Source organism: Cynocephalus volans, chromosome 11, assembly GCF_027409185.1.
Source record: "Cynocephalus volans isolate mCynVol1 chromosome 11, mCynVol1.pri, whole genome shotgun sequence".
In the NCBI taxonomy this organism is placed as follows: Eukaryota; Metazoa; Chordata; class Mammalia; order Dermoptera; family Cynocephalidae; genus Cynocephalus; species Cynocephalus volans.
In genome coordinates, this window is record NC_084470.1 from 122946000 (window position 1) to 122961813 (window position 15814).

The 15814-nt window shown below is 47.8% G+C and overlaps 1 protein-coding gene across 1 annotated transcript in view; it reads right to left on the reverse strand.

Moving 5' to 3' along the window:
• Window positions 1–3061: 3061 nt before the first annotated feature.
• Window positions 3062–15814, reverse strand: part of LOC134390255 (receptor-type tyrosine-protein phosphatase V-like) — a 36266-nt gene continuing 23513 nt past the window's right edge. The window contains 10 exon segments of the mRNA XM_063113472.1: window positions 3062–3121; window positions 3341–3476; window positions 3761–3964; window positions 4132–4196; window positions 4466–4601; window positions 4742–4902; window positions 5417–5503; window positions 5505–5540; window positions 6205–6339; window positions 15258–15283. Of these exon segments, the coding sequence (XP_062969542.1) occupies window positions 3062–3121; window positions 3341–3476; window positions 3761–3964; window positions 4132–4196; window positions 4466–4601; window positions 4742–4902; window positions 5417–5503; window positions 5505–5540; window positions 6205–6339; window positions 15258–15283 (1046 nt within the window).

Consider the following 15814-nt stretch of genomic DNA (forward strand, 5'->3'; position numbering starts at 1 on the left):
CGCGGCGGCCGGGCCGTCGGGGGGACCGTGCCGCGGGCTCGGCTTGGCGGCGGCGGCGGCGGCGGGAGCGCGGGGACGGTGCCGTCAGAGAGGGGCAGGCATTGCGGAGTGATCTTCGTTATTCCGTTTCACGGGCTGGGCTTGGCGAGGGAGGGAGACACAGGCGGAGGAGGAGTCAAGGAAACTTTCTACGCCGCGGCTCGCTCCCCTTCCCTCCTTCCTTCCGAGCTGGCAGGAATTTCATCCAGGAAAGAAAAAAAAAAAAAAAAGGAAGAAAGCAAAGAAACCCAAAGCGAGCAAAGCAGCACGTCAAGGACCTGCACGTGTTGGGAACGGGTGCCCCAGGGCCTGGGCCGATGCGGCCGGCACCCTCTTGCCTCACAGGGTCGCATGGGGCCCAGAGGAGGCCCTCTGCAAGCGACCTCAGAGTTCCCAAGGGCCCCAAGCCCTCTCCCCTGTTTTACGCTGGAGGAACCTGAGACCCAAGAGGGAAGGTGATTTGTTCAAGGTCACACAGCTGATGGGGGGAAGCCGCAGAACCGGAACTCAGGTCAGCCTTCCTCATCCTGTCTCCTGGGACAGGAGAGAAGCGAGGGGCTGTCCTGGAAGGGGTCAGGCTGTGGAGGGTTCCACCGCAAGCTGGGCTGAGGGGCAGTGTGCGAGGAGAGCTTTCTCAGAGGGGGCCATGCCCTGACGCCAAAGAAACAAGTGTGGATTTCCACCCACTGAGTGGACAGTGGGTGGGAAATGCACTCTTGCAGGCTCAGTCAGGCTTGAGGCCTGGGGATCACCTTGATTCCTGCTGCCAGGACCCAGGCAGGCTGGGGGACTGGGGTCTGCACAGCTGGTTGTCAGAGCCTGCCTGAAAGTCAGCAGATGAGCGCCACCTGGAGGCTCGGTGCTGCAGCTGCAGCTCAGCCACCCTGAGGCGGGAATCCCAGGGTCTACCCTGGCCAGCCCCAGAACCTGGGGAGCAGGGGTGTATGGTGGTTGCAACCGGGGTCAAGTCTCGGTTCTCTCCTTAGACCATACTGGGCTGGCCGAGCTTTCTTCATGCAGCCTCTTGCTTTCTAGGTTCTCTCCCATGCTGCGCCAAGCTCCAGCACAGAGCTAGAGCAGGCTGCGTGCTTCCCTCCTCCCATTTCTGTCCCAACTCCCCGTGGTTCATACAGAGTATACACCAGAAACTTGGGACTTCGGAGGCAGCCCAGATTCCTTCCACCCTGTACTTCCATATATCCTAGGACCCTCTCATTAACCCCTCTCCACTCTCTGCTAAGCTCCCAGGGCTGAAGGGGCTACACAGCTGGACCAAGAAGGCCCTGATTCTAGGCCTCCAGTTAGGGCCATGGCCCTGAAACTAGAAGATGAGCCTCCTAGGAAGGCCAGAGGATGGCTCTGCACAACCAGAAAGACCCTCAGGTAGAGCCTCCTCTGCCCTGTGGCAGAGTCACCTTAGAAGGGCCTGCATTTCCACCTGCACTCTCCATGCCTTTGGCTCCATCCCCAGCCCATTCACAGCTCCTGCTGCTCCAATGCAGGGCACAGGCTGGAAAAACCACGGTTGAGCCCTGTTGCAACCTCAGCAGCAGCACCTTGAGACGAGCTTAGGCAGCTCAGAGCTGGGTCTCCAGCCTGCCCATGTGAGGGGTCGCTACGGGGCCAACCTCTCAGACTCCTGATAAACAGGGTGAATGAAAGAACATCAACATCTGGTCCCCCTGGGGGGAGTACCAGAGCCTAACTGCATTCTAGGAAGGCTCCTGACTGAGCAGAAAGTCCTTTTTTTTTTTTTCCTTTTTTGTGAGCGGTAAGGGGATCACAACCCTTGGCGTGGTGTCACCCGCACCACACTCAGCCAGTGGGTGCACCGGCCATCCCTATATAAGATCCGAACCCGCGGCGGGAGCACCACTGCACTCCCAGCGCCGCATTCTCAAGAGTGAGCCGCGGGGTCGGCCCATGAGCAGAAATTTCTACCTCTGTTCCCCTTCTCCAGCCTTCTCCAGGGGAGAGAAGGACTCTCCCCTGACCTCTGACCCCTTGCACATTACTTGGAACTCAGTTTGGCCAGTGAGAGCTCAGCACGCACCCCCCATTTGGTGGGTGTCTAACTCCATTTTAGAGACTCCTGCCCTGATTTGTCCAGGCTTTCTCTGTGTCTTCCCTGGGCCCTCCACCAGGGGCCATCAATGTCCAGCATTGGGCACCCTGCCATCCGGAACCTTGCGGCCTGACCAGGGAGGCAGGCCATCAGTGATTGTGTCACATGGTGTGCAGTCCAGTCCTGAAGTATGTGGGACAGACAGCCTCATTCCCACCCTCTTTCCTAGTCTTTGTTTCTCCTCCTGGCGTTTCCCTTCTCCATATCCCTCACTGCTTTCTCTTCCACCTTCCTCCTTGGTGGAGGGGAGGAAGGAGGAGAAAGAAAAGGAGCAGGGAGAACTTGGCAACTGAGACCTGAGGGGCACGTCTAGGCCCTGCCTTCCAAGTCACAATGTGGCTCTAGCTCCTCCACCTGGCAGGGAGCTGCAGTGACTGAGGATGGCCCCTGGGGATTTTGGCAGGTAGAGAAGGCAGAAGATGGCAGAAGAGAAGTGGGGATAGGATCAATCCTACTGCATATGGGGGAGGTGGGTGGCAGGGGAACAGTGAGTAACTGGGACTTGGCATCACCGGACACTAGGTGGGGAAACAGAAGTGTGAGGAAACTGGAAAACTGGAGGATTAGGGGGTAGAGACTGCTCTGGAGCAAAAGCCAACCGTGTACCAGCTGTGGGTCAGTATGGCCAGACCCAGGCTCCAGCCCCCATCCCTGATCCATGTTTACCCACAAAGCCCTTGTGTTGAACCATTTCAGAGGATGGACAGACAGAACACACTCAGCCGCAGGCTTGACCCATGTCTTTATTGCCCAACTCTGCCCCTTCACAGCACAGGGCCCAGTGGAGGCTGCCCTCCCAGGGAAGCCAGGCACAAGTGGACTGGCTGGGGGCACTGTCCCTGCTCAGCAGGGCAAAGACCTCTTCTGCTCTGACACAGCATGGTGCCCAGTGCCAACTCAGGGCAGCCCGTCTACCAGCGCACTGTTCAGACAGTTGTAGAGGTAGATATACTGCTCCTGGAGGTAGACACAGGGTAAGGGGCCTCACCCTGCCTGCCCAGACCTACCTTATATCTCCTAACTCCTAGGGCTCCATCTAGGAGAGAGCATAGCGGTCTCCAGCGCCACCTGGTGGCTTCCTGGATGATGCTGCCTAGAGGCCACCTGTAGCTGGGGCAGAACCTTCACTATCTCCTGACCCCTTCCCACAGTTGAGCACCCCTGGTCGCCTCTCACCAGCGTTGGGGTCATGAGGCTACAGGCCTGTGACTGCTGCAGGGCCACGTTAAAGACATCCACAGTGCACTCAGCCCCCACCTGCTGCAGCAGCTGCTCCATGGCCAGGAAGGTGCCCAGCTGAGTGGTGCCCTTGCTGTAATTGACCTAGAGTTGGATGGGGTAACTGGAGGGGTGGGGCGGTGGTGTGCAGGGACATGTGGAAATGCAACCTGGGCTCAGAGACTGGAAAGGGACACTGGCAGGGAGGCAGCCAGCCTAGGCCCAAGGAGGGAGGGGGTAAACCCCTACCATATCCCTGGGACATTGGGAGACTATGTCTTTTTGACACATAACCCAAGCAGGGCCTGATGAGATGGAAGGACCTGCCAGGGAGGCAGTGGGGAGGTTCCAGTGCACCCTCCCTTCGTGCAACAGCACCTGGAGAGGCTGAGCAGTGTGCCTGGCTTCCTGCTCTTTCCCTGGGAGCAGCACCAGTTCACAGCGGCCAGGAAGGGCAGCAGAATGGTGGTGGGCAGTTCACGGCCAGGCTCCCAGCATGGAAACTTCAGCCTCTGGCACCTGCCTCTCCTTCCTGCCACCTTGAAGCAAAATGCCTCTAGCTTCTCTTCTGCCTTCTCCGCCCTATTCTGAGAGCAGGAAGAAGCTCTAGAAATAGGTACCTGGAGATCCTTGCAATTGCCCTGGCAAACTGAAACAATCCACCCTCTTTCCTTTTTTCAAAAAAGAACCATGTAACAGATGAGTCTGTACCCCATCCCGACAAGGGCCCAAGGGGAGCTGCAACTTACTCAGAAGTGTCAGAGGCACCCAGAATCTTGTTCAGGAGGCAGCTGTGCAGGAAGATGTACTGGCCCTGGCAGGGGCAGAGAGGGCATCAGTCCAGGCCCTGAACAGCAAGACAGGGGTGGGGTAGCATGGAGCAGAGAGCCATCGGGAACCCTCTCTCTCCTGTCCCAGAGTGACAAAGCAGGTAGGGGCCTGTCCCACCTCCCCTTTTACAGAAAGGGAAATAGTTGCCCAGATAGGATGGTGACCTGTTTGAGCTCCTCCCCTAGTGTCCTCTGTGTGCCCCTCTGAGCTCTTCTTCCTGGTCCCTCCAGAGCCTGTGGCTGAGGCCCTCACCAGGATCTGGATCATGAGGGGCCGGTGTAGCCAGAGCGCATGCACTGCATTGAACACGTCCACCACTGGCTCCTCCTCCAATTGCTGCAGCAGCCTCATAAGGACCATGAAGGTGCCCGTCCGGCCCATGCCTGCACTGCAGCGACAACACCCAGGGAGCTGAATGGGTGAAGGGGCTACCCATGCCCCCAGCTCTCCCACAGTGCCAGAGGCCGCCCCCCACTCAAGGCCGGACAGGGGGCCTCCACAGAACCCTCACCTGCAGCCCGCCCTCACCTGCAGTGCACCAGGATGGGTCCAGTGCCCTAGGTGGCCCTCACCTGCTCCTACACCAGTTCCACAAAGGTGAGCAGGGAGCCCGGGGCCTCAGGGATGCTATGGTCAAACCAGGTCGTGAACTGCAGCTGCTTTATCCTCCGCTGTTGTTGCTGGACAACCTGAGGAAGGGCGGGGGGTGCGCAGAGGGGCCACGCTTCAGCTCCTTACCTTCCCAACTCCAGTTCCCCGAGGGCAGGGGTGATGCCGCCCCCCTCAGACTGGATGCTTCCTGAGCCCTTGAGTCCCTCTCTAGCCTCCTGGCCAATCTCTGCTTACAGAGGGTGTCTGGGCAGAGGGGTGATTCTGGTCCCTGGCTTTCCTGCTCCAGGAGGTCACAGCCTGGGAAGGCAGATGGGCACAAGGACCTTGGGGTGAAGTGGGGAGACCCGAGCTGCAAGCAGGGGGTGGGGAGCAGGAACCATCACTTCCCTCCCTGCTCTGCTTTACCTCACATGTGACCTCAGATAAACCCTCGACCTCTATGCCTCTCTACCCCTTCCCTAACACCCACTTCCCTGGGCTGGTGATCCTCAAAAGGAAGGGGCCACAGAGACCCAGCAGGTGAGGCAACCTTCTCAGGGAGTCTCAGCTCTACCGGCCGCCCCACCCTGCCCTGTCCCCTGGGGCACACACGTGCTGCAGCTGGAATTCCCGCTTGGTCCATTCATCCTCAGGCTCTTCAGCCAGAAGGTGAATGGTGATGTGACCATGGGTGACAGGGGGTGGAGCTAGCTGGCCAGTAATGCTCACACAGCACCTAGGGACAGAGGGTGGGAGAGGCGAGGGGTTGTGGGGTCCAGCCTCCGCACTGCCACCCCTGCTTTATCCAGTCCGACCCTTCCCACCAATCTCTCGGGTCTCTGCCACCCTGCTGAAGTTCTACTCTCTGTACCAACCCAGCTCCAAGGCCACCTTCTCCAGAAGCCTCCCTCCCCTGGCTGGGCTCCAGCACCCTCACCCCCCAGACCTCTCATATGACACTTAGATGGCCCTTATTTAGTGACCATCTGCCCTTGCCTCACTGCTGCAGCAAGAGAACAAAGTCAACAGGCTGTCTCTCTGTCCCACAGCCCTGCACTGGGTAGGGCACAGAGGAGGCATCCACCAGGCTCATGGAAAGAAAGGACGCAGCGTGCCCTACCTTGGGTGCCAGCCCTGTGTAGTCCTCACCCCCATCCCTCTCCCAACCCCTTTGCTCCTTCTCTGCCTAGGGTAAGAAGCTAGTAGAAATTAAGTCAGGCTGGGAACGTGCATACCTGACCCCTACCCTTCCTCCCCACCCTGGCTGACCCTGGGGACCCCCACCAACCTCCAGACCTGATTGGCCTCGCTGCTGTCTGACCTGCTGTCCCTGATGGAAGATACCAGGGAGCATGTGTGCCACCTGGTGGCCATCCCAGGCACCTGTAGAGCACGCTCACCCTCCCGTTCTCCATGCCCATGGTCAGCATGACGATGATGTGGACCTGCTGCTCCCACACCAGCCGCCAGAAGTCCGCCAGATATTTCTTGAGAGGCCCCTGGGTGGCAGTGAATTCTTGCAGGTGGATGTAGCCCTGGGATGTGGGGGCGGAGGTCAGGTACGTGTTAACAGGTGATGCCTTGATCCCCTGGGCACCACGAAGCACACAGCAGTGGATGTCCTATGTATGACTTCCAGGAGTGAGGACACTGTGCACACGCTTATACATGTACAAACACATGAACACATGTGTGCACCAAGAACTCAAAACGGGAGGGGTGACTTCAGAGACACTGCCACCCAGGCCCTACCACAAAGGGACAAGAAAAACATACATGAAAATAACAAGATACTGACATGCCAGAAATAGTCTACCCAGTCCACCCTCTTCACCAACCCCAGAGTGACCTTCCTAAAACAAAAGTCCGCATTTCTCCCATGCTGCAAAATGGCTCCCCATTGCCCACCCAAAAGAATGGAAAACCCTCAGCCTAACAATCACAGTCCTCCTTCATCCAGCCCCAGTCTAGCTTTCCATCTCATCTCCCACCACAGGCCACCCCCCAGCGCACCCACAACACTGCCAGTGTGTTACTGCTGGGCTCTTCTCTGGCTGTTCTTTCCAGCCAGAGTGTCCTTCCCCTCTCTCATCACTTAACGTTCTACTCATCCTGGAAGAAATCAAGTGTCCACTCCTTGAGGAAACCCTTCTTGATTTCTCAGGACCAAATTTCTCCTTCCTCCATGCACCCTGATGTTGCTTTGCCTCCCTCGGATTTGTCACCCCTTTTCCCCTGGGTGACAGAGCCGCCAAAGATTACTAAAAGTCCATCTCTTTTGAGCAGTGAGAAGTCCCAGAAAGGGGTTAATATCCCAGAACTTCCTCAAGCAGGAGGCATCCTTCCATTTAGGAAATTAACCACAAATTGGAGTTCTCTTCCTGCATTTATTCTCCAGACCAAGAAATTATAGGAAGAGACATAGGTGGGGTTTTGCTAAGTACAGTTTAACAAGTTTTACAGTAGAAGCTGGTAACATTCAGTAAAAACAAGTCAGATGACATTCTGTTAGGCAATTAAGTGATCCACTAACAAAGGCTTGATTTAGCAAACATTCCTTTTCCCTCTCACAGCTTTTTAGTAACTTTACATATCAATTAGTAACTTGTCTGTCTTTGAGCCAGCAACCTTGCTGTGTTACAATTCTTATCTTGCAACAGAGATTCAGTAGCCTGGGAAAACTTCCTGCCCTTTGCAAGGTCAATGTTTGGAACTGCAAGGCTTTGGAAAACCAGGCCCTGTGAAGTACATTTGCTTTATGAATCCTCTACAAATCCCCCCCCCCATTTATTTATTTAAAAGAAAAAGCAAAGGCTATAACCCAGGTTTGTACAGTTAAGACAAAAGCATTTAAAGCAAAGTTGGTATCATTAGCATGGCAAGTCCTTTTAATTTACTTCAGGTGAGGACAGATGATGTCATCCTCTTTCAGGGCAGCTGCAGCGGCATCACTCCAGGTGCTCTGAATTGGGTGTAATTACCAATTGAAACTCTGGAATGGGATTCTGCTCCATATAATAGTTGATTCTGAGTCCAGATAGCTTATTAATGTTAATCTGTCCAGGACATTACTGCTTTTAGAGTGTCTAGTCTTACGTAAAATTTTTATCAATAATGAATCCTTTGTTTAAGAGCAGGATGTCTCATCCAAGTTACAAACACCCTCTTTAAGGCCAGGAAAATTTAGAGAACTGCTTTTGTAGAGAAGACATTATTTCTCCCTTTATGATCAAGGCATACCTCATAAAAGCATTGATGATCAATATCTTGATTGAAAAGGTCTTACTTTTCTTTGTATAAATCTCTCGGTGTTGGGAAGGCTCTTTCCCAGGTGATGACGGAAAGAAGCATCTCGGCTCCCTTCTTTCAGTGATCTGCCCCACGTCGCTGGGAAGACTGTTTCCCAGGTGTGTTTTGCCCCACGTTGGGGGGAAAGATGAACAGCAGGCTGAAGCAGCAGCATGGCCAAATTTAAGTTTTAAATTATATTCTGTTATAAAGAGAGACAGAGTTAATTTTCATTGAACTTATAAAAATAGCCACATTGCCATAATAATCATAAGGATACTTAAAGTTATTAAATTTGGGGGGATCAAATAGGGAGAAAACAAATGCATTTATCTCTGTTTTAAATGACATTTTACCAAACTGTTGTTAGTTATAGACAGCTTAGGAGAGAGAGAGTTTTCTTACATTTGGAAAACATTAGGAGAACCAGCAGTGTTTTAACATAAGGAAATTGTAAAAACCCATAATACTTTTTAATTAGTTTACCAATTAACTTTTGTTGTTTTGACCTTTGTGAACAATTTCACAAACCCATCAGTTTCTTCATTAGAATTATGGAACCTCGGTTTAAAGCTATGAACTCAAAGTTTGTCAGAAAATAGTACCTATCAGAGATTTTTTCATGAAATATTTGAAGATATTACATTTTAAAATTATAATTAAACCAAGATTATGACTGGTAGCATTTATATCAAGACACAGATATTTAAGAACCTTGCAAGATTTTGGAACACATATCCATAACACCTTCCATACTGACAATGCTTTCCCATATAGTCTAATTTATTTAAAAAGCCAATTAGTTTTGATATTTTGTATATATCCTTTGAGAAATTCCAGGGCCCTTGGAATTCCTCAAAGTTCTTTTAAACCAAAAAGGTTGGGCTTTTGATTTTGGAAAGCTTTGTCAAGTAACAAAAGGCTTAAAACACTAACTTGAATAAAATCACAAATTATTACAAAAAGTAAAACCAAAGTGATAGAGGGTTTCAAAGGCAGAGAGCACAAGAAATTACCATGAAATAAATTTCTTAAACCAGTTATCTAAGGGACAAAGAAAACCTTTTACAATTTTGTATTAAGAGCAGTCAATTGAAAGGACCTCTAGTAATCCTGTTTGATTAGTAAACCCAGGCAATGATGTGTGCTGATAAGAACGTTTTTATACATTCAGATTAGTAACTAGGCGTCCATTTATCAGAGCAAATTATACAAAGCTCAGTTTGAGTTTTAGCTATATTTACCAAATACATATTTATGGTTTCCCAGCCAAAAACTTGGTGTATTAGATCTATACCCTTATCAGTTAATGCTAACTAGGGCCTATGCGATGTTTGGCATAGGTTTCTTTTCACTAGCCATTTCAGGTCCCAGGTTTCCATGTGGCATTGTCTAAAAGATATGGTTTCTCCCAGCATGGCCAGGAGGCAGAGCTGAAATAACAAGGAGACATATTGACCTAGAGACAAATTTAGGTGAAAGGTTTAAATCAAATTTTGAAAATATATTTATCAAAACTTTAGAACATTTAAGTCACGTGAACTTGAAAAGTATACTTATTTAATGAGCGCACATTAATCATAAACCAATTTGGTACCTTGCACATGAAATGATTACACATACAGACATGAACATGCAGACATAACATACCGGTTACACATGCATAGATGCAGACATAAACAGCAAGAACAAACAAGGATCTTGTAGGTTTTGTTCAAGATGTAAAAAAGCTCACTAGTAAAAAGGACAGTCAGGTTTAGATTGTGTTTTTTCACAAAGACTTATTGGTGAGGCCTCACCCTGCCTTAAGGAAAGCGAGATAACAAATTGACCTTGTAAAGCAAAGTATGCAAGCCTTTTCAGGAAGATGCAGAGAAAGCTCTCTTTCTTTTAAGAAAATAGCATAGAATGATAGGATTTTGTGAGGAAATACATAGATGAGGCTAGGAGAGAATTTAGAAGTCTGTGTAGGATGACAGAAAATTTGAGACCATCTAGTTAAACAGGTAGATTTTAGGTGAGTTTTTGTTTCTCAAATGAGTAACTGAGCTTAAGAGCTGAGCTATTGAGAGCTATTTGACTGTTAAAGTTTTTTAATTTACCCTGGGTCAATGTGGAACTTGTTGTCATTATTTTTATCACCAGTGGTCTGATGTGTGCCATCCCCGGTGAGATGGATTGAGGTGTGATGGCGAGGTGTTGAGATTTGGGCATCAGGTTCAATTCCTCATCTGGTTTGGGGTTTCCCATAAGGTTTAACAGCCTTATTAGCAGGAATCCATGGTGGGCCTGTGAGTAAGAGAACAGACACCTACCCTCTCCCCTGTGTTAACAATTCGGCAGATCTCAAGCATTGTGGTCCCATTGGCAGGTGGCAGTATAAAACCAAGAGTCTAGGTTTCTTTTTAGGAGGTATAAAGTGTCGCTCTGTGGCTGTTAAGTTTGGGGAGTTACAATTTTAAAAAATTATTGTAAACAGAGCTTTAAAGACCTGTTCATGAGAGGCCAGTCCTATATCTATATTATCCCTTCTTTGTTTACTTATTTGAGTTTTAGGAAGGCCATTAGTTCTTTCAACAATTGCCCGGCCAGTGGGGTTAAATGGGGTTCCTGTGACAAACTTAATGTTCCAGTTGTCACAGAATACTTGAAAGACTTTGGAGGTGTATGCTGGTCCATTTTTTGTTTTAATTTGATTTGGAATTCCCATGGTGGCAAAGGCAGAAAGACAATGTTTTTTAACATGTTTAGCAGTTTTTCCTGTTGGGGCAGTGGCAAGAATAAGACCAGAGTAAGTATCAACAGTAACATGTAAATATTTAAGAGTGACTTTCATTTGCCAAATTTCATTACCTTTTATTCCTCAAGGATTAATTCCTCCAGGGAAATTAGATTTAGAAAACCTCTGACAATTGAGAAAAGCACGAAAAATATCTTGAGCTTGCCTGTAAGAGTTCTGATGCATGTTAGCCAGAGTTCCTGCAGCCTGATAAAAAAAAACTGATGAGAATTAATAGCTTTTTGTAAAACATTATTATACATAATGAAGTGATCAGCCATATCATTTCCAACTGATAAAGGGCCAGGAAGACCAGAATGAAAATGCATGTGAATTACATAGAAAGAATGATGTCTTTTTTGAATAAGGTTTTATAAATGTCCAAACATTTCAAATAAAAGAAAATCATTTCCCTCATGGATAGATGCATCTTGAATGCCCTGTAATACTCCAACTACGTAGGCAGAGTCAGCTACTAAACTAAGTGGCTGATTGTAAAAATGTTGCAAAGCTGCAATGGCAGCCGTCAACCTAGCCCCCCGAGTGGACCCGCAATGGACAGCAACAAAATGCCTCCAGATTCCCTGTTCCCACCATGTCACAGATCCCTTTCCTGATGTGCCAGGACCATAGATAAACACAGCCAGCGCCCAAGAGAGGGGAACAGGGGACAAACAGGATCCCAACTGCATGGGCAGCATTCGGAGTCCCTGCAAAACTCTATCATGGGGTAATGAGAACTGCATCTTACCAATAAAATCAATCATAGCCATCTGCAAAGATTCTGATCGTTCAAGGGCAGCGCAAAAATCAGCTCCAGAAAGACCATGATTAACAATATCAGGATCACACCCATCAAGCATTAGATAACAGTGTCCTCCCTCAGTGAACAGCCGAATACACTGTTCCAATTCAGTATATAATTTCCTTTTTTGTTGGTGGAGTAAGAAAATCCATTCAATGACTCCTATTTGAGGAAGAAATTGGCAAAGCAAACCTGTGGGACTATGTGGGGTGTTTAAAATAATGAAATGAATGACTTGAGATTTAACAACATGTGTTAATTGTCTAGAATGTAAAAAGGATTCAATCTGCTTTAATTCTAATTTTGCTTCTTCAGATAAGTAACCAGGGGAGACCAGGGACAGATTGTAAAGAAAAATATAACTTTAACATGCGCAATTTGCTTCTGTGCTAATAAAAACGAGAAAACATAACTAATGCCATTTTAAGTAAGGCAGCTTGGAAGGGGATATGCAGAGGCCAGGCAAGTTAAGGCAGGCCCAGGCGTGCTAAATTCCAGGAAGGGAGTAATCACCACCTGGTTCCAGGAACTGACCAGTTCCTTATCTAGAGGCCACCTGGCCAAAAGGAAGGTAAACGATTAGGAAATACACTATTCCTTATCGGTGTGCCAGCCCATTAAAGCCCACCAATAAATCCAAAGGTCACCTCTGATAACCTGTAAGCAGTATACAACTCAACCTGTTGCCAAAGTCTATCTAAAAACACTTTTTAAAAAGTACTTGTGTTAAGAGCATGGGGTCGCTCCTGTCCAGGAGACTGAGTGACCCCAGCATGCTGGAATAAACTCCTCTTGCTTGATTGCAGCAATCTCTGTCTCGTGGTCTTTGTGAGGTGAGCCATCCCAATGTGTGGGATTTGTGCACGGTGCACAGGTCTTACAAGATCAGGGTCTCTCTTTAAGGTATTAAACAATATTGTAATTGATAATTTAGAACACTCATAGAAGGACAGAGCCAGTTAATGCTGCCAAGTAATTTTTGTAAGTCATTTAGAGTAAAAGGCTCCTGAATATGGAAAAACATACTTTGTGGCCATATACTTCTCTGAGTGATCAAAAAAACAAGGCATTTCCAAGACTCCTTTTTGTGAATTTTATCTGGAGCTACTTGTAAACCAGCATTATTAACTTGTTTGATTAAATGTAAATAAACTTGTGATAGCAGTTCTGGATTGTCATAAGCATTGTCAATTTGTCTTGTTATAGCATCTTGAAGACAATTAATAAAATCTATATAAGGCCCAGCAGGTCCCTGTCCAACAGCAGCAAAAGATTTTGTGGTAGCATTCCAGGGACCATGCCATGGCTCCAAATGTCCCAACTGTTGTTTAACAAATAAAGTAGCTTGATTTAATTTCTCCCCTTTAAGAGGCCACTGTTCCACCTGGACCAGAGGACCAGAGGTCCATTGTAATTTGGATGGTGGGACTGTGGCCATGGCCATCATGATAAATCTTGAAAGAGATGTCCCAATATAAATATCCCATTGAGCAGGGAGGTCTCGGCCCCATAGAGTTCGAGGAAGATCTGGAACATAAGGCATAATGGAGGCAGTTTGTCCCTCGGGGCCAGTACACAACAAAGGATCTTTACTTTGATAAGGGATTTTGAGCCCACCTAATCCAGTAAGTGTAACTAGTGAAGAAGTTACTTTACATAATGTGGTCCAATCCTTTTTAGCAATTATGGTAAGATCAGCCCCTGAATCTGTAATTAATTCTTGTTCAACAGATAATGTCAACAGTGGCTGAGTCTTATATAATCTTTGTATCACAGGCACATCAGGGAAAGCAAGAGGTTGAAGTTTAGATTTTGTTTCAGGAATTTCGTCCCAAGCCTTTATGGCTGCTCTAGTTGTTTGGTCAAGTAACATGTCCATGCTAATTTGAACCTCATCTAGTAAATTTTTGAGTGAAATAGCATGTAAGGCTTCCTGATATTCTTGTAGCCATACAGTATATTGAGCAGGAGTTAAAACAGTTTTTCCAAGTATTTTCCAATGCCAAGGGGTCATATTATACCCCTTTAGCAATTGATTCTAAGTATTCCTTAGTAAAAGTACTATGTAAGCCATTTTCTGTGATGCTCTTTTTAAATCTTTTAAATGAGGAGAATGGGAGGTTTTCATGTCTCGATTGAGTCTCAGTTCTCACAACAGGAAAGACATGATGAGCATCAGCTCCCATGTTATGTCCTTCTTTAAGACAGGACTCCAGCAAGGGAACAAATGAATTGTTTGCCTCCAAAGTCGGATGTGGGGGGAGAGGAAGAGGAGGGGGTGAAGATTGTTTTTCATCCTCTTTAATGGCATAAACACATTTTTTTCCTTTTAAGGTTCTGAATAATGTTTAAAGCAATTCGACAAAATTTCCAAACCACTATAAGCAATAATAATTTAGTTAGACAACGGTTAGTTACTTTATAACTTACTGCCTTAAGGAGACACAGAAGGACTGTACCATGTTAATTTTCCTCTTAGACAGTAAACTACCCATAATGGCAAGAATAGATAGAAAATTGAGAGAGTAAGAAAGCAAAACGTCTGGGCAAAGCCATAGCTAAACACTGCAGCAGGCGTGCAGTCGCTTAATCAAAAGCCACCTCTGTGATCCCCTTTACCAGGATTTCCCTCTTGATGGGATGAGTAGATGTCCTCTTCTTCCTTTGCCCTTTTTGTCAGGGTGACTGACAGATGTACTCTTTATTTTCCTTTCCAAGGCTTGGCAGGTCGGTCTTTGATCCGTGGACGCAGAATTTCCTCACACAGGGCACCATTTGTTGCTTTGTCTCCCACGGATTTGTCACCCCTTTTCCCCTGGGTGATGGAGCCACCAAAGATTACTCAAAATCCATCTCTTTTGAGCAGTGAGAAGTCCCAGAAAGGGGTTAATATCCCAGAACTTCCTCAAGCAGGAGACATCCTTCCATTTAGGAAATTAACCACGAATTGGAGTTCTCTTCCTACATTTATTCTCCAGACCAAGAAATTACAGGAGGAGACATAGGTCGGGTTTTGCTAAGTACAGTTTAACAAGTTTTACAATAGAAGCTGGTAACATTCAGTAAAAACAAGTCAGATGACATTCTGTTAGGCGATTAAGTGATCCACTAACAAAGGCTTGATTTAGCAAACATTCCTTTTCCCTCTAGCAGCTTTTTAGTAACTTTACATATCAATTAGTAACTTGTCTGTCTTTGAGCCAGCAGCCTTGCTGTGTTACAATTCTTATCTTGCAACAGAGATTCAATAGCCTGGGGAAAACTTCCTGTCCTTTGCAAGGTCAATGTTTGGAACTGCAAGGCTTTGGAAAACCAGGCCCTGTGAAGTACATTTGCTTTATGAATCCTGTACACCCTGAGCACTGTATTATCCCTCTGTTCCAGCACTTGTCACACTGCGGGTCCAGCTCAGAGTCTGGCACACAGTAGACCCTCAATAAGTACCTGCTGGGTTGACCTAAAGAAACACAAGCTGGCAATCTTTAGGGACAACTGCTACAGCTCAGGCAGTATAGCATGTCCTGAAAACCTGTCCATCTCCTGAGCAGACACACCCACAGACAGCCCCAGGCAGCCCTTACTGGGATGAAGTTGGCATTGAGGTAGTGTAAAGAAAAATATAACTTTAATATATGCAGTTTTGTAACAAATGCTTGCTAAAAACATTTTAAGTAAAGCAGCTTCTAAGAGGCCATATAGAGGTCAGGCAGGCCCGAGCACACTAAACATTCCAGGAAGGGAGTGACCCCCACCTGGTTCCAGGAAATGACTAGTTCCTTATCTAAAGGCCACCTGGCCAGACCCCGGGGAAGATAAAAGATTGAGAAATGCGCTGTTCCTTATCGGGGTGCCAGCCAGCCTGCTAAAGCCTACCTGTAAATCTAAAGGCGCCACAGATAACCAACAACTCATCCTGTCACAAAGATCTGTTCAGAAAAACTGTATAAAAGATGCTTGTATTGTAAGCTCGGGGTCGCTTCTGTCCAGGAGACTAAGTGACCCCAGCATGCTGGAATAAATCTCCTCTTGCCTGATTGCAGCAGTCTCTGTCTCATGGTCTTCGTGGAGTGAGCCATCCCCGTGTGTGTGGGATTTGTGCATGGTGCATGGGTCTTACATTTTTGGGGACTCGTCCAGG